The sequence below is a fragment of the Solanum lycopersicum genome, chromosome 12, assembly GCF_036512215.1.
Source record: "Solanum lycopersicum chromosome 12, SLM_r2.1".
NCBI classification, from domain to species: Eukaryota; Viridiplantae; Streptophyta; class Magnoliopsida; order Solanales; family Solanaceae; genus Solanum; species Solanum lycopersicum.
Genome location: NC_090811.1, coordinates 67,007,370 through 67,031,658, shown reverse-complemented (window position 1 = coordinate 67,031,658; position 24,289 = coordinate 67,007,370). Strand labels below are relative to the sequence as shown.

General features: G+C 32.4%; 1 protein-coding gene and 3 long non-coding RNA genes across 5 annotated transcripts; all 4 read left to right on the top strand.

The window, feature by feature from the left end:
* The first annotated feature begins 12 nt into the window (after nt 1–12).
* LOC138340721 (uncharacterized) lies at nt 13–2,366 on the top strand. Its single transcript, XR_011213465.1, has 5 exons — nt 13–201; nt 307–358; nt 587–653; nt 813–1,186; nt 1,313–2,366. It is a non-coding gene; the product is annotated as an uncharacterized lncRNA (long non-coding RNA).
* Nucleotides 2,367–6,163: 3,797 nt separating this feature from the next.
* LOC138340546 (uncharacterized) lies at nt 6,164–7,108 on the top strand. The gene is made up of 3 exons (XR_011213102.1): nt 6,164–6,324; nt 6,509–6,601; nt 6,815–7,108. It is a non-coding gene; the product is annotated as an uncharacterized lncRNA (long non-coding RNA).
* A 3,591-nt stretch (nt 7,109–10,699) lies between these two features.
* LOC138340642 (AT-rich interactive domain-containing protein 6-like) lies at nt 10,700–13,112 on the top strand. Its single transcript, XM_069292560.1, has 4 exons — nt 10,700–10,837; nt 11,602–11,887; nt 11,976–12,015; nt 12,213–13,112. The coding sequence occupies exons 1-4, from the start codon at nt 10,828–10,830 to the stop codon at nt 12,276–12,278; spliced, it is 402 nt and encodes a 133-aa protein (XP_069148661.1). The 5' UTR covers nt 10,700–10,827; the 3' UTR covers nt 12,279–13,112.
* A 2,123-nt stretch (nt 13,113–15,235) lies between these two features.
* Nucleotides 15,236–17,108, top strand: LOC112940621 (uncharacterized). 2 transcript variants are annotated; one of them, XR_011213371.1, is made up of 6 exons: nt 15,236–15,456; nt 15,562–15,613; nt 15,842–15,908; nt 16,068–16,134; nt 16,206–16,441; nt 16,568–17,108. It is a non-coding gene; the product is annotated as an uncharacterized lncRNA (long non-coding RNA). The 2 variants fall into 2 exon arrangements; XR_011213370.1 differs by having other exon boundaries at nt 16,206–17,108.
* Nucleotides 17,109–24,289: the final 7,181 nt, after the last annotated feature.

The window sequence follows — 24,289 nt, the reverse complement described above, 5'->3', positions numbered from 1 at the left end:
GTCTTTACTTCATCTAAATGTCGAATCAACTAATGTAGACTTGTAGTATATGTGTATATATACAAATATGAACTATTTAAAGTAATTCTACAGGGAAGTGGTTACCAAATTTCTGCATCAGGAAGGGCAGTAAGAGATTCCGCTGCTCGATGTAGGCTAGGCTGGCAGGAGCAACACTTTCTTGCTGAGCCAAATGTAAAGGTCTACTGCTGAATCCTTGTAGAGGTCTTTGGGCGTTGATTTTCTTAAGTTTGATCTTGTCTATAGCCATGTACAAGTAATTTTGGTTTTTTTCATATTTTATAGGATGGGAGTTCCTACAATACGCCAAAACGTGCGAAGAGCCAAAAAACTAGTGGTAAGATTATTCGCCAATTCTTTGCCAACTTTACTTCATATATCTCTTTCATTGAGCTGTTTTCTCCCAATATAAAGTGTGGTACTTCCAAAACTTTTGCCTTTCGTGTCTGTTAGTTAACATTTTAACTATATCAGGATCATCGTCCGAGAACTTTAGTTTTGACTTTAATCCATACTCTTATTAAAAAGGAATAGTGACCGCAGCAGAACTTCTTGTTGTATTCAGGTTCTCACGAGGGACAAAATGAAGAGGGGCAGCCAATGAAAGTTGCGAAAGCCAAAACATCTCAGCCGTAAGTCGTACTTTATCTAATGTTTTTATCTCTTCATTATCTTGTATACCAGCAGTTTTTATACCGAAAAGAAAAAGAGTACTAGGAACTTCAGTGGTATTTCTCTATCTTTCTCTGTTTTTGGTTCCTCCCGTTTCTGATGTAAAGATAAATTACCAGGTTGGATGTCCAAGTTGTTGATGTTGGACCCCCCGCTAATTGGGTGAAAATCAATATTCGTCAAACAGTAAGTTCCTCTCAGAAGTAAATTGCATTTTTATTTCTCTCATGTGATTTGTAATGATTTGAGGTAAACAAAATGATTCCTTTGAGGTCTATGCACTGGTGCCTGGGCTTTTACAGGAGGAGGTATAATACCAATCATGCTACTTGTTTCCATCAAGTGCATTAAATTTTGTTTTCGTCTTTTTACACCATCTCAAAGCTCTAAACAAACATAGGTACGGGTTCAATCTGATCCAGCTGGTCGCTTGGTCATTACTGGTCAGCCAAAACAACTTGACAATTTTTGGGGTATTACTGCCTTCAAGAAGGTAAAGATAAACTGTCATGCAGAAAACTTGATATTTCTTAAATGGTTCTGAAAACTATATCGTTGTTACGTTTCTATTTGTTGATCACAACACTCCTAAGTTGGCTGATATGGTTTTGTTTTTCAGGTGGTCACCTTACCTGCTAGAATTGATCAGCTTCGGACCCACGGTGATGTCACCCTTCATGGGTGTCTTCACGTTCATGTGCCCTTTGAGCAGAAAAATCTCTGAGTCGACAAAGCAGGAGCACTGTGAATGCTTGGCAAAGGAGCATTGTGAATGCTGGGCAAAAGAGGTGTTACGGCTTCAGCCGCCCCAGTAGAAACTTAGATTGATTTCCAAAGATAGATGAATATGCGATGATCATAGCTTGGAGTAGTATGTTGTTTTGATACTAAAACATACCTATCTTTTTAGCATTTGACAATTCTATCATACTCAAGAAAATATTTACAGACATGTGCTTTCAGAAACACCATTTGAGTGTTTGCACACAAACAAAAATATGCAGGTTTTGAAAGTTTAGCAAAACAGGCTCTTGGTATGTAAGAGACCTGAAGCTGAAGGTAGTGAAAGATGTTTATCAATATCATTACAAATAATTGCTTTAATGGAATTGATTTATTGATGGTAGCTTCAGAGTAATTGATTTTAAACATTGTGATGTGCCTCTCATTTGTTGTTTCTTGACGCACATTCGAAATATTACTTCACATGATTTGTATAAAATTCTAATTATTCTAAATTCACATGGAACACACGTGCATTGCATGTGTCCGGAGACTAGTATATATATACATATAAACTACATTGCTAAAAGGTAGTATATGTGGGTGGAAACTAAAAAAGACGCAAAAACAAATAAAAGAGTTGCCACTAAACGTTGGTATTATTGGAAACTAAAACTGCCACTACACCATAGAACAGTTGTTGCCAAATGATGGGGTTAGTGGAAACTTAACCGCCATAATTGATCTAAAATCACTTCTAAACGTTGATATAAGAGTCATTGCTAAAGTAAGTATAGTTGCAAAAGAAATAAGCCACTAATTCTTATTATAGTCGCCGCTAAAGAAAGAATTAATGAAACAAAAATGTGCCAAGAATTCACATAACAAACCTCGCTAAAAGTTCATATTCATGTCACCAAAACCGCCACTAAATCATATGACAATTACCGCTACAAGATTGTATTAATGACAACTAAAATAACGACTAAATCAGTAAACTATTGATGCTAAAAGATTGTATTTGTGGTATCTAAAATTGTCGCCGCTTAAAATAACTTTTAGCGACTAAAATTAAAGGTTTTAGCGGCGGTTTTTAGTCCCTGCAAAAAGATTTTTAGTGACAAAAAATTAAAGGCTTTAGTATAGTCATCGCTAAAATTTATAAATTTGGTGGCTAAAAGTCTCTTTTATGGCGACAAAAATTAAAGGTTTTAGCGCTATTAAAGTTGCCGCAAAAAGTCACTTTAGTGACAAAAATTAAGGAATTTTAGCGGCAGTTGTGGTCGCCACTAAATCATATAAATTATCCCCTAAAAGAAAGAATAAGTTGAAACTAAAACTGCCAGGCACCGCAAAAAGTACATTTTAGTGGCATTAGAAATTGCCACTAAATCATATAATATTCACAGGAAAAAATATGCATTTGAGGCAACTATAATCGTCGTTAAAATTGCCGCTAGTATTATTATAAGTGGGAAGCCACAAAAGTAAAAGTTGAAATACTATTTTACCTCTACTTTAATTCAAAGCGTTATATATCTAAGCAACAAAATATTAAACAATAATTATATAATATTATATTAAATACTAAAAATGAAAAAGTGTTTTAAAACACAGTTTAAGAATATCTTTCCATTGATTTCCAACATAATTTTTGAGCTCTCTACCAAATTTTAGGCAAACTTTTGGCTTATAAACAAGTGCATGAGGTAAAATTATTATTGGAAAATACATAAGCTAATTCGTCTTTCATAACTAAGAAGAAAAAAAAACTGATTTCATCAATTATATAAAATGCTTAAGCATGGATATTGCAAATTAAGGTAGAAGGTTGTATTAGACTGTTCTCTAACTTTTCGAAGGGTTTAGGCTTAGTGGTGTGTGTCATAGTAGTACTCTTATTCTTCAACTGTCTTTCTTTTGCTTTCTACCACCAAATGTTTTTATGGTGTTTCGGTTATTGCACTTTTTTTTTTGTTGTTGATATTGTTTTCATAAAAGTTATTATAGCATTATATTATATCCTCTTCATTGATATTTTTCTTTTTTATATTTACTTTAATTTTCAATATTGTATATGTATATGTTATGATATGTGAAGCAACGAATATGTAAATTTTTACTTTTGTCAGAAATAAGTATTATCTTATTTTGGAGAAAAAATATGCATACTTCGTTATACATTATTTGTAAATTATAGGATTTTCAGTGCAAATACTTTCTTCCCTCTCATGGTCTGTGCCTTTTGTTTTTCCTCTTTAAATTTGTAGCTTCCGAATATGAATAGCTTATTAATTCTATATTTATTTTCTATACATAATCTATATGGATAAAGTCTTGCGAATGATGTGTATGTTTTAGTTTTCTTCTATTTGTTCTGTGGTTTTTGTGAATTTTTTTAATCATTATCGTAAGTATGTATATTATTAGGCTCAAATCATTCATATCACTTTATTAGAAGTGTGTTACCAACTAAACAGAGTTAAAAGATTAACGATAATAGCTTTAACGGAATTGATTTATTGATGGTAGTTTCAGAGTAACTGATTTTAAACATTACAATGTGCCTCTCATTTGTTGTTTCTTGACGCACATTAAAAATATTACTTCACATGATTTGCATAAAATTCTAATTGTTCTAAATCATATGGAACATTGCACGTGTCCAGAGACTAGTATATATATATATATATATATATATATACTTTTGAATCTAAAAATGTAGAAAAAACATCATATAAATTGGGACAAACGAATCGAGAAAATGATCAAAATGATTTTTAATGTATGGTAATGTTTTCTACTTGTCCGTATTAACATTTTATTTGATTGGAATGATTCTTAATGTATGACAAATTATGCGCGTCGTGGTCCTTACTAATGAATTTCACTTGATTGAATGGTCCTTATTTCATAACAAAACATTTACCCTAAACCTAATAGATTTATCAAAAAAATATTAAATTTGCTCTTTTCTAAAATATTATTCCACCCGTCTAATAGTAATACTCATGTTTTAAGCAATAGAAAATAATAATTGTTCTTAATGAAAGTAGGGACAATGACGTTATATTTCATGAAGTTCTTTCTTTGGAACAAATAAAGAAGATAACAATGATCGATTTTTTTAGCTATGTGGGGTCCACATTTAAATTTAACACATTCTTATTGGATAATTTATAAAAATTCTACTAGTTTAGAATTTAATACTTAGATGAATATTAGTTTGCAATATTATGAATCTTACTAAATTTTTGTGTGACGAGATATGTCCAAAAATATGTGTATTGTGATACTTGGGTGTAATTTGTTCTAGATACATGTATCTAAGCGGATTCACATGTATTTAATATACATAAACAAATCTCCTTCTCCTCCTTCGCCTCTCTCACATCTCGCTCGCCATTCTCTATTTCCTTCGAGTATCAGTATCCCGATTACATGTGAATCATACCAAATACATGTATCTGGTGTGATTCATATGTATTTGAAATATATAGACAAATCTCGCTCGCCTCCTTCATGTTCTTGCTCGTCTTTCTCCCTACTTAATATTTGATATGACACTATTAATTAGTGACACAAAATATAATTATTTCAAACTATAGAGACAGTTAATAAATACGGTAGGCATGTTATGTACTTAGATAGTTTCTCGCTTTTTATTTAGGCTAACGGTTGAAACGAACACCTTTTACGATTTAGAATCATTCCAATCAAGTAAATTAAAGAAAAAAATGGTAAGAAATGACTGTTTGGCTATTTCTATTACCATAATTTTAGCTTAAATTTGGGAAAAGAACACAAGTACCTCCTACACTATGACCGAAATCCTAGATACACATCTTAACTAAACTAAGGTCCTATTACCCCCAAACTCATTCTTTTTGTAATTTGATAAATCTTTTGGCTTATAAGGCACACTCTATGACTCCACACAATTGAGGTGCGTTAGAGATGTTTGGATTACGTGGCACAATCCAAGTAAAAGATGTATATTTAAAATTACACAAAAATGGGCTCGGGGGGCTAATAGGACCTTAGTCTAGTTAAGAAGTGTCTTTGGAATTTCAGTCAGAGTCTAAGTGGTACTTATACCTTATCCCGCTAAAATTTCAAAAATATTAAAATTGGCCAAATATCTACTCTTTTTCTTCCTTCTAGTTTCGCCATTAATAACTTCTTTTCCTTCTTTGTTCCCCCTCCTCCTCTTTTTTCTTTTCATGCATTAGTTGTTTTTTTTCCCTTTCTTTGAAATTTTGGATACTGTAAATGTGGATAGTTTCGAGTAAATTATATATTAAAAAACTCGAAACATCGAGAGGATTACATATATAAAATTTGGAACTATTTAGAGATGAATTCGAGTTGATCAAGATTGAATTGTCAATGTATACTTCATATCTGGTCATTGTATACTTAATATATAATTAAACTATATTTAGTTTTTTTAGTATATCGTCACGTATAGATAAACTATTAAATAGTCACTACTATTTATATACTTTATATGACGTTTAATAAACTATATGATATAAAAAGTCAATGTATACTTTCAATGATTTTTTAATTATATGACTATATTTATTGTACACTAATTACTAATTTATTACATATAATTGAAGTTATTCCTAAAATATCTTTAAAATACCAAAATAAAACATTACTAGTAAATAAAGTACCATTTTAGTCATTTTCTCCAAAAAAAATCTCATATAAAGACAAATAATTTACTCATATCCTACTCACACTCTTTAGTTACTAGGTACCAAACATATTTGAAAAAACAAAAGCCATCATTGGAGGGTTAGGCTCACAATCATTCCATTCTTTGTTAAGCTACTTCACTTCATCAACCTCCGATTTCGATCGCAGAGTCCTACTAGTTGCTGAATCTGATGGATTCTTGTAAGCTTTTTTACTCACCGTCTCTACTTGTTTATCTGCTGAATGTTTCTCTATTTTTGAAAAAAAAAAACTAAACACGTTTGAGATGTGGAGGTATAATACCAATCATGCTACTTGTTTCCATCAAGTGCATTCAATTTGTTTTCATCTTTTTACACCATCTCAAAGCTCTAAATAAACATAGGTACGGGTTCAATCTGATCCAGCTGGTCGCCTGGTCATTAGTGGTCAGCCAAAACAACTTGACAATTTTTGGGGTGTTACTGCCTTCAAGAAGGTACACACACTCCTTGCTATTTATTTCACTAATTTTGACGTACTCTGGTCAAGAGAAACCGTCATGCGGAAAACTTGATATTTTTGTTAAATGGATCTGAAAACTATATCGTTATTATGTTTCTATTTGCTGCTCACAACACTCTTTAAGAAGTCTACGAAAATTAAAAGGTTCTCCATTTGTAAGTCGGCCTGACATAATTATTTTTTCCAGGTGGTCAACTTATTTGCTAGAATTGATCTGCTTCAGACCAACGCTGGTGTCACCCTTCATGGGTGTCTTCATGTTCATGTGCCCTTTGCGCAGCAGAATCTCTGAGTCGACAAAGCAGGATTATTTGTAGTTGGCCAACATTGTGAATGCTTGGCCATAGTTGTTTTGTTGTTGTGGATGATATAGCTAATGAGGTACTACGGCTTCAGCCGCCCCAGTAGAAACTTAGATTGCTTTTCAAAGACAAATGGATATGTGATGAACGTAGCTTGGAGTAGTATGTTGTTTTGATACTGAAATGTATCTCTCTTTTTAGCATTTGACGATTCTATTATAATCTCAAAATTATTGGATAGACACATACATACTTTCAGAAACACCATTTGAGTGTTTGAACACAAACAAAATTATGCAGGTTTTTAAAGTTTAGCCAAACAGGCTCTTGGTATGTAAGGTGATGGAAGATGTTTATCAAAATATCAGTTACACCGTCTTCTTTGTTAAAGACTCGTATAGGATCGGTAAGTATGGAGTTTTTCTCCTTACAAGATCCTTGCATGTGGTTTCATTGTGCAATTTGTGTCGGGGGGTCTCAACTCCCAAAATCTTTTTCTTTCTAAGTTAAGCTTAGCCTATTGTTTCGTCTCAACATTAGGAAGATGATTGTGGGGGAGATTTTCCTGAGAATGGAGAAAAAAGTAGAGTTTTGGAGGATGAATATTGTTGTTCATCTTGTTTTCGTCAAATACTTAAACAAAATTTTGAAGAACTTGATAAGATACAACAAAGTTTTAAGAACATTTTCACAATTAGAAAATTAAAACTAGTAGAGAAACTAGAATAAAAAACAGATTAGAAAAAAATATTTGAAATATTTTTCTTAAAGAAGAATTGTTGTCAATCTCTGTTTAAAAAATCTTACTGATTCCAACAAACTTTGCAGAAATACGAAGTTACAAAAGTTTAATGAACCAATGAAGAACAAAAATTAAGTCATAAATCTAATAATTGTAACACATACCAGAATTTAGAAAAACAGAAAGGAGATCAAGCCCAATGAATGCACAGTTTTCCCCTAAGGAAATTATTACCCTGTAGTATCAGAGGTTTGATTTGGAATATGTCCTCCCAGGATAGAATGATCTCAATCACCAGTGTATTGATATCCAAAGCGTTGGTGTCAGCGAGCCATTCAACGACGATAAAGTACACTTAGATTACTAAATTTAGTTGTAGTAGAAGAAGAAGTCCATAAATTCTATATTTTTTAAAATGAGAGAAAATCCTCCACTTTTTAGAAAACAAAGGATAGTGCGAAAATATTCTTATTGTTCCTTGCCGGAAATGTCCTTTGGAAAAATCACAGTCTTTCAAAAAGGTTGTCACCTTTCATAAAATTCTTAACTTTTCACAAAAGTCACAACTTTAAATAGAAGTCACAACTCTTCATTTTCCATTCACACCTTTTAAACTCAACAAAAATTAAGGAATGGTGAACTTTTTTGGAGCTGTCTGGAGAAAGAATTGTTCTATCAATGGGGAATAGACTGTTTAAAACGAATACGAAAGAGAAAAACGAGTACGGAGAAAGTCCCAACATAACCCCAGAATATGCCCTGCAATAAACATAAGCTCTACAGTATGCCATAAGGATTTAGTCGAAGCTCCAAGGAAACCCAAAAAAGAAAGAGAAAAATTAGCAAGAACAGGAATGCACTTTGTAGGTTAGCCTATACAATTCTATCTGAATATGGGATGTTTCGTGTACTGAGCTGTCCTTTTGCGAAATTTTATTTATCGCTTCACAAAGAAAGATGGCTATAAAGCTCAAATGGCCGATTTAAGGTCCTGAGGAGAAAGTCATGTTGGGAGTGTTACCCAAAAATAGGAGGCCTATAGTAAGCCGTTCAAATGTAGTCGGAGCTCAAATAGGACATCGACCGGGTGGAAATCCAAAAAAAGAAAGAGAAAACTAGTAAGGAAAGGAATGCACTTTGTAGGTTAGCATGTACAACTCTATGTGAATCTGGGATGTTTCGTGTAATGAATTGTCTTTTTGCGATATTGTATTATTGGTATATTGATTTAACAGTTTCGATAATGAACTTGCTTTCTTTTTATTATCGGGTTATCAGTTTTAAGCGATACACTATATTCAAGTGAATTCGTATGTATCTAGGATACACATTGACAAATTTTGTTCACCACTCTTGGTATCTCGAATACATGTGAATTGCACTACTTAGAAACATTAGCGTGATTCGTATGTATATGGAATACATAAGCAAATTTCGGTTGTCTCCCTCATGTTCTCGCTCGCCTCTCTCCCTATTTTAATAAATCTGATAGCAAAAAACATTTACAAAGGTGTATCTCACTTGAAATCTGGTATGAAATTATTAACTAATTGTATAAAATATAATATTATAAATTATAAAAAAAATTAATAAATACAGTACAAATATTTGTGTAATTAAATAGTTTCTCCTATATATTAATATCATAGAATTAGGTTCATTTCTAAACTTTTGGCGAAAAGATTCATTTCTAGCTATTAATTATCACCAACGTAACTAATTATACATGATATCAAATGACTGTACAAGTCATGTGAACAGATTAGATTGATAAATGAAGCAAAATAAATACAATAACCAAATAATTGTTTCTCTCTTATCTTTTTTTAGACGGTTTAAAAACAATATTTTTTTTATAATTTGTAGACAATTCTTTAATTCTAATTTTTTACATGTTATGTTTAAAACAAAAAAATTAAAGATCATCTTTTTGTTATCCAATACTCTGTATTAAGTCAAAACAAAACAAACAAATTAAAATAGAAAGAGAGTAAATAATATATTTCTCACTATTTATATTCATTAGCAAAATATAATTATACTTGTACTATATTATTGGGCTTGTCAATGAGAGACAAAACTGAAAACTAGTCAAATAGATCATGTTGATGGTCCATTTAATTGGACAAAATTTGGTTTTTCAACAATTGAAATCGACAATACATATTTCATCTAGTTATCCACTAAAATAAAGAGAAAAAAATAGGGAAAATGTATATGTATCCCCCTAGATTATAATCGAAGTCTCAGAGACACACCTTAAGTACTAAACTAAGGTTCTATTACCTCCTTGAACTTATTTTTTTTTTGTAATTTTGTGTACCTTTTTGATTTACTTAGACATATATTAATTTGCAATATTATGAATCTTTGAAATTTCAAAAACATTAAAATTGGCCAAACCCTTAGTTCTTTTTCTTCATTCTAGTTTCATCATTAATAAGTTCTTTCTTTGTCCCCCCCCCCCCCCTCCTCTTTTTCTTTTCATGCGTTAGTTGTTTTTCCCTTTCTTTTAAATTTGGCGTACTGTAAACGTGGATAGTTTCGAGTAAATTATATATTAAAAGATTTGAAATATCGAGAGGATTACATATATAAAATTTGGAACTATTTAGAGATAAATTCGAGGTTATCAAGATTGATTTGTCAATGTATACTTCATATATAGTCAATGTATATTTTATATATAATTAAACTACATTTAATTTTTGAGTATATCTTCATGTATAGACACACTATATTAAATAGTGAGTACTCTCTATACACTTTATAGGACTTTTAACAAATTATATGATATAAAAAGTCAATGTATACTTTCAATGATTTTTTTAATTATATGACTCTATTTATTATACACTAATTGCTAATTTATTATATCTAATTGTAGTTATTCCTAAAATATCTTTAAAAGACCAAAACAAAACATTACTAGTAAATTAAGTACCATTTTAGTCATTTCTCAAAAAATCTCACATAAAGACAAAATAATTTACTCATATCCTACTCACACTCTTTAGTTACTAGGTACCAAAAATATTTTAAAAAACAAAAGCCGTCATTGGAGGGTTTAGCTCAAGGTCTTTCCTTCTTTGTTAAGCTACTTTGCTTCATCAGCCTTTGATTTTGATCTTAGAGTCCTACCAGTTGCTAAATCTGATGGATTCCTGTAAGTCTTTTTTACTCACTGTCATTACTTGTTTATCTGTTGAATGTTTCTGTATTTTTTTTTATAAATGAAAACAATAAAACTGAACACTTTTGAGATGTGTATGAAGTTTCGATGTTTTTTTTCAGTGCATTGATTGGCGGGAGCTTCCTTTTTTAGGTTTCATTCTTTTTAGAGTTAACAAATGGGGATGGTAATAAGTTTATTTTTTTCGGTTTGATTTTTTATCCCCACTTCTGTTTTGACGAAACTAGGGTTAGATTTTTTTTTTTTTGCGTGTGTTTTGTAGAGGAATGCATTATTTTTCTACTAGATTTAATGTATAAGGGAGTTTGACCATGAAAATTGAAAGAATTTGAAAACATATATATTTTTTTCACTCCAAATAACTCGCAAAAACTCAAAAACAACTTCAGTTTATGTTCACAACAAAACACAACTCTGATTTTCAATCATTGTATTCACTTTTGATAGTGAATAATGATGATTGAAAATTGGAGTTGTGTTTGGTTGTGAATATAATTGGAGTTGCTTTTGAGTTCTTGTGAGTGATTTAAAGTGAAAAAATGTGAAAACAACTTGAATTTTGAAATGAAGTTATAGAATGAATTATGATAAAAAGTAACTAGTGGAATTAGTGATGCATATATGTTTTTGTTGGAAGTTATTATTTTCCTTTCTTTTAACGTTTGGGTATTTTTTCTTGAGGAGATGAGTATTAAAATGCCAAAATTTGATTCATATGATATGTTGCCTGTGACTAGTTGTCAGAATTGATAAGAGTGAAGAAGAGATGGTGGTTGATAGATCAGAGGATCCTCAGATGAAGACAAACGCTGCTATTGTTATCGCTGATGATGATGCTAGGTCGGACCAGTTTCCGAAAGTGACAACTAAAGTTACAGATTCTATTGCTTTGATAGGCGAGGATGATGAAGGCTCCCTTGAGCATCAAGCTGAATTTATAGAAAAACTAGGCTCCTTTTACCAGGAGAAGGCGATGGAATTTAAACAACCTGGGTTTTATGGTCATCCGCTTAATTGCCTAAAGTAAGTGTGTCATACTTTTATCATTGAGCCTTATTATTTTCATCTTGTTCTTGATACATATTATATCTTGTCATTTTTCTCGTGCTAGGTTATGGAGATCTGTCATCAAATTAGGTGGTTATGATCAGGTAAGCCTTTTATTTTGCACTTAATTTTTTTTAAGAAATAAGCAATGTAGCTCCGTAGTTTATACTATAATTAAAAAAAATCAAGTGTTGGTTGTGTGTTTTCTTCTGTTACAATATGCTATGAGTCTGTGAGATTAATTTTATGTTATTCCCACGTTCTTTTGATGGTTTACTATTAAGCTACTTTGTCTCTGTAGGTAACTGGAAAAAAAATATGGAGGCAAGTGGGAGACTCCTTTAACCCCCCCCCCCCCCCCAAGTGAGCATTTAGTTGGGCCTGACTATTTCTTTTTTTTTTCTTGCAACTTGATATAAATATTTCTCCTTTTCTCGTCAATATATACTATGTAAGGGAGATGTTGTCTGTCATTATTTTACTGATGATGTGCCAAGATTTTGAAGTATGATATATTTTGGTTACAATATATCAGAAGGTGTTTGAAGAACAATTGTTCATGAACTGTATTAAATCTTAATAACTACTCCCATTGTTTCAAATGTTTGTCTGATTTTGACTTGACATAGAGTTTAACAAAGTAAATAATTTTCTTGAATCTTGTAGTCTTGGATCACAACAGTACATGGTCCAGTTATTTACTTAAAATTATAACAATTTTTCGAAATAGAGAATTATATGAATTTGGGAGAAACTCCATTAAAGGAAAATCAATGACCCATATAAATAGCTTAGCAGGAAATGTCCCGAAGAAGTCCAACGAGTAACATAATCTTGTTATATAGAAAAGAACAACTATTACCTTTTTCTGATGAATCGTATAGTTTTACGATTTTATCGAATAAAAAGGTTATCAAATAAAGGGTAACTAGGTAAATATATGGCACCGCAAAGCAACTCAACCCCAGCTCATGAAGGGTGGTTTGTCCATTTCCATATAAAAATTCCAATTTCTCATCCATCTTCCGATGTGGGATTTCTTAACATTTCCACGTATGCCCAGACCTCAACTAGAGCATGAACCGTTATAAATGGAGAGCCAACATCGATGAACAACAAACTGGGATAAGTCTAACTCTAATACCATATAAAGATATGATACCCGAATCTACCACAACTTCAAAAACTAGCTCGTGAGGGGAGATTTGTCCAAGTCCACATTAGGAGTCCAATTTCCCACTTCTCTTCCGATGTGGGAATTTTTAATAATTTAAGTTGAAATAATCGAAAAGGAAATGTGAGTTAATGTATGCTCAAGGTTGAAAATATCATTAAAAAACTTTAAAAAGAAGAGTCCCTTAGTTACATAATTTTAAATGGATTTGAATTGAATTCATTATAAGATCTATTAATCCTTCTTAGAAGATAGTATGTTGCCCACTCGAACTCGAGCCGAGATGCATTAGCACTGCTTCCTAAGAGCAATGTGTCCATCGATTTCCCCATAGCAGCATGTCTTGAACTCATAATAGCATATGAATAAGCAATTGTCGAGGTTGAGTAGCTATTTTTGTTTAGTAATGACAATAAAAAGTTGTTCAAATAAGAATTTTTTATTTGAGTTTAGATAATGTACCAAAATGTCCTTAATCTTGTATTCTTGAACATGTCATGTGCGTTGTTAAATTAAGAATTGCCAAAAAAGGGAAGATACATTCTTTACTTTGAACTTGGTAAATTTGAAAGGAGGTATTCTTTTTATAGCGGAGAGAGTATTTAAACTACTAAAATTGAAAACACGAAGAAAACATGAAGTGTTTTTTGCAAAAATAACAACATAGATTCCAATATCGAGCTACAAGCTGAGTTGCTCGGACTCTACTTGTGACACGTTGAAATTAAGAATTGCCAAAAAAAAAAAGGAATGAGGCATTCTTTTCTTTGAACTTGTTAACTTTGGAAAGACGTATTGTTTTTATTGCGGAGAGAGTATTAAAACTACTAAAATTTAAAATACGAAGAAAACATGAAGTGTTTTTGCAAAAAATTACAATATAGATTCCAACACCAAGCTATAAGCTAAGTTGCTCGGACTTTTAACTTTTGAAGCAACACACGTGTTGACACAACATGTGTACAATGTGTGATCCGTGTCCAATTTGGTCAACCAATTTTAGGTGCTTTGACCAAAATCGATGGGGTAAGTGTGGACAAATTTAATGATTGTCTGTTATCAATACAAAAGCGAATGTGAAATTGCAGAAATCTAAATACCTTTTATATAGAAATTACTATATCACTCCTTTTCAGTTAATCTCCTTTCAAATTCTCCCATAATATCTCATAATTTAGGTTTTCTAAGTCTTCTTTTAGATATTTTAATTATTATTAGGCGAATCCCCGCACCCGTATCCCTACGTAGATTCATATCCCCGAACCTTATCATGAAAGATCCAACATCTAGATCCACACCTGTATTGGACACCCGCACCGATTCCGAGCAACTTAGGCTATAAGGGCTAAGAAACATACACCATATTAACAACAAACAACAACATACCCAAGTCATGTTGCATCTTTCTTTCTGTTAGGTCTCGGTAAAAATAGAGGACCAGGGATCTAATACACGTATTTGAGTGGTGGCAATCGGTTCTGGAGTTAAGCACGCAGGGATTTGAAGCCGAAAATATCTACAGATGCTTCTGAATAGGGAGTCTAGACTTTATGAGATACGGACGGGATGCTTCCTTATGCTAGATTTGCTCAATATGAAATGAGTGTCGATGTCTGATGTCTCCAATTAGATGAGTAACTTAGAATAAAGAACGGGGTTGTAATGAGTAACATATCTTTTAATGCACAAATAAGATAAGAATTTACTGGAATATATAAGACAATTAATACCAATGCTTTCTATCTACTATTATATGACTTCCTCTAAATTCTTTTTTGGGGGCTCTTATAATCTTCTTTATCAGGACTTGCACTAATGTTTCTTCGACATTCCGCGGCTTCTATGAGAAGGTAATTACCTGAAGTTCTCTTCCCTTGATCGTTATTAGCATATTTTGACTTAAAATTTATCTTTCTCTCTTACTTTTTGTTTCTGTACATTTTATTATCTCATGATTTCTCTCTATGTTAGTTACTTCTCCAATACGAAAGGCATATGACACAAATTGGAGAGCTTCAACTTCCTATTGCTCCTTCTCCTGTTGACAATGAGGTAACACTGTGTTTACTTTGTTGTTATGTGTGTATGTTGTACACCTTTGAATTGATATATGGGGAAGCCTAGCGTATTACCCTAAGTAGTTAAAATTATTGAAGTATTCCGACTAATGGTCTTTACTTCATCTAAATGTCGAATCAACTAATGTAGACTTGTAGTATATGTGTATATATACAAATATGAACTATTTAAAGTAATTCTACAGGGAAGTGGTTACCAAATTTCTGCATCAGGAAGGGCAGTAAGAGATTCCGCTGCTCGATGTAGGCTAGGCTGGCAGGAGCAACACTTTCTTGCTGAGCCAAATGTAAAGGTCTACTGCTGAATCCTTGTAGAGGTCTTTGGGCGTTGATTTTCTTAAGTTTGATCTTGTCTATTGCCATGTACAAGTAATTTTGGTGTTTTTCATATTTTATAGGATGGGAGTTCCTACAATACGCCAAAACGTGCGAAGAGCCAAAAAACTAGTGGTAAGATTATTCGCCAATTCTTTGCCAACTTTACTTCATATATCTCTTTCATTGAGCTGTTTTCTCCCAATATAAAGTGTGGTACTTCCAAAACTTTTGCCTTTCGTGTCTGTTAGTTAACATTTTAACTATATCAGGATCATCGTCCGAGAACTTTAGTTTTGACTTTAATCCATACTCTTATTAAAAAGGAATAGTGACCGCAGCAGAACTTCTTGTTGTATTCAGGTTCTCACGAGGGACAAAATGAAGAGGGGCAGCCAATGAAAGTTGCGAAAGCCAAAACATCTCAGCCGTAAGTCGTACTTTATCTAATGTTTTTATCTCTTCATTATCTTGTATACCAGCAGTTTTTATACCAAAAAGAAAAAGAGTACTAGGAACTTCAGTGGTATTTCTCTATCTTTCTCTGTTTTTGGTTCCTCCCGTTTCTGATGTAAAGATAAATTACCAGGTTGGATGTCCAAGTTGTTGATGTTGGACCCCCCGCTAATTGGGTGAAAATCAATATTCGTCAAACAGTAAGTTCCTCTCAGAAGTAAATTGCATTTTTATTTCTCTCATGTGATTTGTAATGATTTGAGGTAAACAGAATGATTCCTTTGAGGTCTATGCACTGGTGCCTGGGCTTTTACAGGAGGAGGTATAATACCAATCATGCTACTTGTTTCCATCAAGTGCATTAAATTTTGTTTTCGTCTTTTTACACCATCTCAAAGCTCTAAACAAACATAGGTACGGGTTCAATCTGATCCAGCTGGTCGCTTGGTCATTACTGGTCAGCCAAAACAACTTGACAATTTTTGGGGTATTACTGCCTTCAAGAAGGTAAAGATAAACTGTCATGCAGAAAACTTGATATTTCTTAAATGGTTCTGAAAACTATATCGTTGTTACGTTTCTATTTGTTGATCACAACACTCCTAAGTTGGCTGATATGGTTTTGTTTTTCAGGTGGTCACCTTACCTGCTAGAATTGATCAGCTTCGGACCCACGGTGATGTCACCCTTCATGGGTGTCTTCACGTTCATGTGCCCTTTGAGCAGAAAAATCTCTGAGTCGACAAAGCAGGAGCACTGTGAATGCTTGGCAAAGGAGCATTGTGAATGCTGGGCAAAAGAGGTGTTACGGCTTCAGCCGCCCCAGTAGAAACTTAGATTGATTTCCAAAGATAGATGAATATGCGATGATCATAGCTTGGAGTAGTATGTTGTTTTGATACTAAAACATACCTATCTTTTTAGCATTTGACAATTCTATCATACTCAAGAAAATATTTACAGACATGTGCTTTCAGAAACACCATTTGAGTGTTTGCACACAAACAAAAATATGCAGGTTTTGAAAGTTTAGCAAAACAGGCTCTTGGTATGTAAGAGACCTGAAGCTGAAGGTAGTGAAAGATGTTTATCAATATCATTACAAATAATTGCTTTAATGGAATTGATTTATTGATGGTAGCTTCAGAGTAATTGATTTTAAACATTGTGATGTGCCTCTCATTTGTTGTTTCTTGACGCACATTCGAAATATTACTTCACATGATTTGTATAAAATTCTAATTATTCTAAATTCACATGGAACACACGTGAATTGCATGTGTCCGGAGACTAGTATATATATACATATAAACTACATTGCTAAAAGGTAGTATATGTGGGTGGAAACTAAAAAAGACGCAAAAACAAATAAAAGAGTTGCCACTAAACGTTGGTATTATTGGAAACTAAAACTGCCACTACACCATAGAACAGTTGTTGCCAAACGATGGGGTTAGTGGAAACTTAACCGCCATAATTGATCTAAAATCACTTCTAAACGTTGATATAAGAGTCATTGCTAAAGTAAGTATAGTTGCAAAAGAAATAAGCCACTAATTCTTATTATAGTCGCCGCTAAAGAAAGAATTAATGAAACAAAAATGTGCCAAGAATTCACATAACAAACCTCGCTAAAAGTTCATATTCATGTCACCAAAACCGCCACTAAATCATATGACAATTACCGCTACAAGATTGTATTAATGACAACTAAAATAACGACTAAATCAGTAAACTATTGATGCTAAAAGATTGTATTTGTGGTATCTAAAATTGTCGCCGCTTAAAATAACTTTTAGCGACTAAAATTAAAGGTTTTAGCGGCGGTTTTTAGTCCCTGCAAAAAGATTTTTAGTGACAAAAAATTAAAGGCTTTAGTATAGCCATCGCTAAAATTTATAAATTTGGTGGCTAAAAGTCTCTTTTACGGCGACAAAAATTAAAGGTTTTAGCGCTATTAAAGTTGCCGCAAAAAGTCACTTTAGTGACAAAAATTAAGGAATTTTAGCGGCAGTTGTGGTCGCCACTAAATCATATAAATTATCCCCTAAAAGAAAGAATAAGTTGAAACTAAAACCGCCAGGTACCGCAAAAAGTACATTTTAGTGGCATTAGAAATTGCCACTAAATCATATAATATTCACAGGAAAAAATATGCATTTGAGGCAACTATAATCGTCGTTAAAATTGCCGCTAGTATTATTATAAGTGGGAAGCCACAAAAGTAAAAGTTGAAATACTATTTTACCTCTACTTTAATTCAAAGCGTTATATATCTAAACAACAAAATATTAAACAATAATTATATAATATTATATTAAATACTAAAAATGAAAAAGTGTTTTAAAACACATTTTAAGAATATCTTTCCATTGATTTCCAACATAATTTTTGAGCTCTCTACCAAATTTTAGGCAAACTTTTGGCTTATAAACAAGTGCATGAGGTAAAATTATTATTGGAAAATACATAAGCTAATTCGTCTTTCATAACTAAGAAGAAAAAAAAAACTGATTTCATCAATTATATAAAATGCTTAAGCATGGATATTGCAAATTAAGGTAGAAGGTTGTATTAGACTGTTCTCTCACTTTTCGAAGGATTTAGGCTTAGTGGTGTGTGTCATAGTAGTACTCTTATTCTTCAACTGTCTTTCTTTTGCTTTCTACCACCAAATGTTTTTATGGTGTTTCGGTTATTGCACTTTTTTTTGTTGTTGTTGATATTGTTTTCATAAAAGTTATTATAGCATTATATTATATCCTCTTCATTGATATTTTTCTTTTTTATATTTACTTTAATTTTCAATATTGTATATGTATATGTTATGATATGTGAAGCAACGAATATGTAAATTTTTACTTTTGTCAGAAATAAGTATTATCTTATTTTGGAGAAAAAATATGCATACTTCGTTATACATTATTTGTAAATTATAGGATTTTCAGTGCAAATACTTTCTTCCCTCTCATGGTCTGTGCCTTTTGTTTTTCCTCTTTAAATTTGTAGCTTCCGAATATGAATAGCTTATTAATTCTATATTTATTTTCTATACATAATCTATATGGATAAAGTCTTGCGAATGATGTGTATGTTTTAGTTTTCTTCTATTTGTTCTGTGGTTTTTGTGAATTTTTTTAATCATTATCGTAAGTATGTATATTATTAGGCTCAAATCATTCATATCACTTTATTAGAAGTGTGTTACCAACTAAACAGAGTTAAAAGATTAACGATAATAGCTTTAACGGAATTGATTTATTGATGGTAGTTTCAGAGTAACTGATTTTAAACATTACAATGTGCCTCTCATTTGTTGTTTCTTGACGCACATTAAAAATATTACTTCACATGATTTGCATAAAATTCTAATTGTTCTAAATCATATGGAACATTGCACGTGTCCAGAGACTAGTATATATATATATATATATATATATATATATATATATATATACTTTTGAATCTAAAAATGTAGAAAAAACATCATATAAATTGGGACACTCTATGACTCCACACAATTGAGGTGCGTTAGAGATGTTTGGATTACGTGGCACAATCCAAGTAAAAGATGTATTTTTAAAATTACACAAAAATGGGCTCAGGGGGCTAATAGGACCTTAGTCTAGTTAAGAAGTGTCTTTGGAATTTCAGTCAGAGTCTAAGTGGTACTTATACCTTATCCCGCTAAAATTTCAAAAATATTAAAATTGGCCAAATATCTACTCTTTTTCTTCCTTCTAGTTTCGCCATTAATAACTTCTTTTCCTTCTTTGTTCCCCCTCCTCCTCTTTTTTCTTTTCATCCGTTAGTTGTTTTATTCCCTTTCTTTGAAATTTAGGATATTGTAAATGTGGATAGTTTCGAGTAAATTATATATTAAAAAACTTGAAACATCAAGAGGATTACATATATAAAATTTGGAACTATTTAGAGATGAATTCGAGTTGATCAAGATTGAATTGTCAATGTATACTTCATGTCTGGTCAATGTATACTTAATATATAATTAAACTATATTTAGTTTTTTTTGAGTATATCGACACGTATAGATAAACTATTAAATAGTCACTACTCTTGATATACTTTATATGACTTTTAATAAACTATATGATATAAAAAGTCAATGTATACTTTCAATGATTTTTTAATTATATGACTATATTTATTGTACACTAATTACTAATTTATTATATATAATTGAAGTTATTCCTAAAATATCTTTAAAAGACCAAAATAAAACATTACTAGTAAATTAAGTACAATTTTAGTCATTTTCTCAAAAAAATCTCACATAAAGACAAATAATTTACTCATATCCTACTCACACTCTTTAGTTACTAGGTACCAAAAATATTTGAAAAAACAAAAGCCATCATTGGAGGGTTAGGCTCACAATCATTCCATTCTTTGTCAAGCTACTTCGCTTCATCAACCTCCGATTTCGATCGCAGAGTCGTACTAGTTGCTGAATCTGAAGGATTCTTGTAAGTTTTTTTACTCACTGTCGCTACTTGTTTATCATCTGAATGTTTCTCTATTTTTGAAAAAAAAAATTAAACACGCTTGAGATGTGGATGAAGTTTTGATTTTTTTTCGGTGAATTGATTAGCGGGAGGATCCTTTTTTAGTTTTCATTTTGTTTAGAGTTGACAAATGGGGATGAAAACAAGATTTTTTTTTGGGTTAGGTTTTTTTTGCGTGTGTTTGTGTAGAGGAATGCATTCTTTTGCTAATAGATTTTATGTATAAGGGAGTCTGACCATGAAAATTCAAAGAGTTTGAAAAAAAAACACTTTTTCACTCGAAATCACTTGCAAAAACTCAAAAACAACTTCAATTTATGTTCACAACCTAACACAACTGATTTTAGATCATCGTTATTCACTTTTGATAGTAAAAGCTTACATTAAGCTGTTTTTCCCAATATAAAGTCTGACACTTCCAAAACTTTGGCCTTTTGTGTCTGTTAGTTAACATTGTAACTATATCAGGATCATCAATCGAGAACTTTAGTTTTTGCTTTAACTCATCCTCTTACCAAAAAGGAATAGTGACCGCAGCAGAACTTCTTGTCGTATTCAGGTTCTCTTAAGCACGAGAGAAGAAATGAAGAGGAGCAGCCAATGAAAGCTGCAGAAGCTAAAACATCTCAGCCGTAAGTCGTACTTTATCTTGATCCTATCTTCTAATGTTTTTATCTCTCGAGTCAACCTTAAGTTATTTTGATGAAATCTAGAATGTTTCATTACAAATGCTAGTGATACTTCATTTATCTTGTGTACCGACAGTTTTTATCACCCAAAAGAAAAATTGTACTAGGAACTTCAGTAGTATTTCTCTTTTTGTTTCCTCCGTTTCTAATGTAAAGATAAATCGGTTTCCATCTGCCAGGTTGGATGTCCAAGTTGTTGATGTTGGACCCCCCCTGATTGGGTGAAAATCAATGTTCGTGAAACAGTAAGTTCCTTTCAAGAAGTAAAAGAATTAAGAACCTCTAGATTATATATGCATTCTGTTTCTCTCATGTGATTTGTAATGATTTTATGCAAACAGAATGATTCCTTTGAGGTCTATGCGCTGGTGCCTGGACTTTTACTGGAGGAGGTATAATACCAATCATGCTACTTGTTTCCATCAAGTGCATTCAATTTTGTTTTCGTCTTTTTACACCATCTTAAAGCTCTAAATAAAAATAGGTACGGGTTCAATCTGATCCAGTTGGTCGTCTGGTCATTACTGGTCAGCCAAACCAACTTGACAATTTTTGGGGTGTTACTGCCTTCAAGAAGGTACATCACACACCTTGCTATTTATTTAACTGATTTTGACTTACTCTGGAAAAGAGAAACTGTCATGCAGAAAATTTGATATTTCTTAAATGGATCTGTAAACTATATCGTTATTACGTTTCTATTTGCTGCTCACAACACTCTTAAGAAGTCTACGACAATCAAAAGGTTCTCCATTTGTAAGTCGGCCTGACATAAATTTTTTTTTTCAGGTTGTCACCTTACCTGCTAGAATTGATCAGCTTCGGGCCATCGCTGGTTTCACCCTTCACGGGTGTCTTCATGTTCATGTGCCCTTTGCGCAGAAGAATATCTGAGTCGACAAAGCAGGAATATTTGTAGTTGGCCAACATTGTGAATGCTTGGCCATAGTTGTTTAGCTGTTGTTGATGATACTGTGCGTCAAAAACATTGAATGGCCCAAATATAGCAAAGGAGGTATTTCAGCTTCAGTCGCCCCAGTAGAAACTTAGATTGTTTTTCAAAGACATATGGATATGTGATGAACGTAGCTTGGAGTAGTATGTTGTTTTGATACTGAAACGTATCTCTCTATTTAGCATTTGACGATTCTATTATGATCTCGAAATTATTTGCAGACACATACTTTCTTGAAATTAAAGTACTCAAAAACCAAAATATGCAGGTTTTGAAAGTTTAGCTAAACAGGCTCTTGGTATATAAGAGACCTGAAGCTGAAGGTGGTGAAAGATGTTTATCTAAATATCACTAACACCACCTTCATTGTTGAAGACTCGTATAGCATCGGTAAGTAGCTAGCATGGAGTTTTTCTCCTTACAAGCTCCTTGCATGTGGTTTGATTGTTCGATTTGTCGGGGGTCTCAACTCCCATCCACCCACAACATCTGTTTCTTCTCTACGTTAGGAAGATGATTTTGGAGGAGATTTGCTTGAGAATGGAGAAAAAAGTCCAATTTTGGGGGATTAAAATTGCTTATTTGGTAGCTATCTAGAGAAAAAATTGTTTATAGCGATGGGGAATAAACTGTTTAAAACGAAAATGAAAGAAAGAGAAAAACTAGTATGGAGAAAGACTTGTTGGGAGTGTTACCCCTAAATAGACGGCCTACGGTATGCCATTTGGCTTTAGTCGGAGCTCCAATGGGGGCACTGGGTAGGAAACCAAAAAAAGAAAGAGAAAAACTAGCAAGAACAGGAATGCACTTTGTAGGTTAGCCTATACAACTCTATCTGAATGCTGGATGTTTTGTGTACTGAGCTGTCCTTTTGCGATATTGTATTTATAGCTTGTTGACATCATCTGAATAAATGCGAAAATCCTCCGGGACATCTGAAATAACATCATCCTTTCTTAGCAAGCAGACATTTTGAAGGATACTGAAATCAAATTATGTTTATATCATTAAATTTAATTAACAATTTGCTATTATATACGATTTTTCCATTACTTTATGCAATTAATGTGATTATTATTCCCAATAATCAAATGTATACATACCTAATAGATTCATCAAATAAAATAATATTAAATTTAATTATGGACCTTACGCGGCTAACAAGTTCATGATTGTTGTGTTTTTTGTTAGCTTAAAAGAAATTAGAATATCATAAAATCTAACACTATTTTCTCTGCTTTCTCCAACAAAATTTACTATGTTCACTTTTCTAAAATATTATTCACTGGCCTTATAAGTAATGCCCATTTTTCGTTTCAAGTAAGAGAAAATGATAAATTTTGCTAAATAAAGGATATACAATGATGTTATCTTCAAGAAAATAATAAAGAAGATAATAATAGTAGATTTTGTTAGCCACGTGGGGTCCACAGTTAAATTCAACACATTCTTATTGGGTAATTTACAAAAATTCTACTAGTTTAGAAGCTAACTACTTAGATGCAGGGGTGGAGCCACCTTGGTACAAGGGGGCTCATTCGAACCCCTTCGATGAAAAATTATACTATTTATACATGGTTAAAATGATATTTTATGTATATGTAGTAGATGCCGAACCCCCTTCAACTACTCCGTGTGCCTGTTTCTACGAATTTTGAACCCCTTTATTAAAAATCCTGACTCTGGCCCTACTTAGATGCATGTTAGTTTGCAATATTATGAATCTTACATGAATTTGGTGCGACAAGATACGTCTTGAAACATTATATCAATTTATATGAACTCATATTTAGGTGTAATTTATTCCAGATGTAATGTATTCAAGTGGATTGACATGTATCTAAATAGATAGACCTCGCTTCCTTCACATATAACCCGTCATTTCTCCATCTTGTTCACATGTCAGTATACTAATTACATGAGAGTCACACCAAATACATGTATCCGTTGTGATTCTCATATATCTCAATATAGACAAATCTCGCTCGCCTTCTTCGTGTTCTTGCTTGCTTCTTTTCCTATTTCAGTATATCTGGTAACAAAATATGTATGTAGGTGTATCTACTTGAAATGTGAGATGAAGTTATTAATTAGTGAGATAAAATATAATTATTACAAAATATAGAAATAAAGGGGTAACTAAGCAAACACCCCATAAAAATAAAATAATTACAAACATATACCC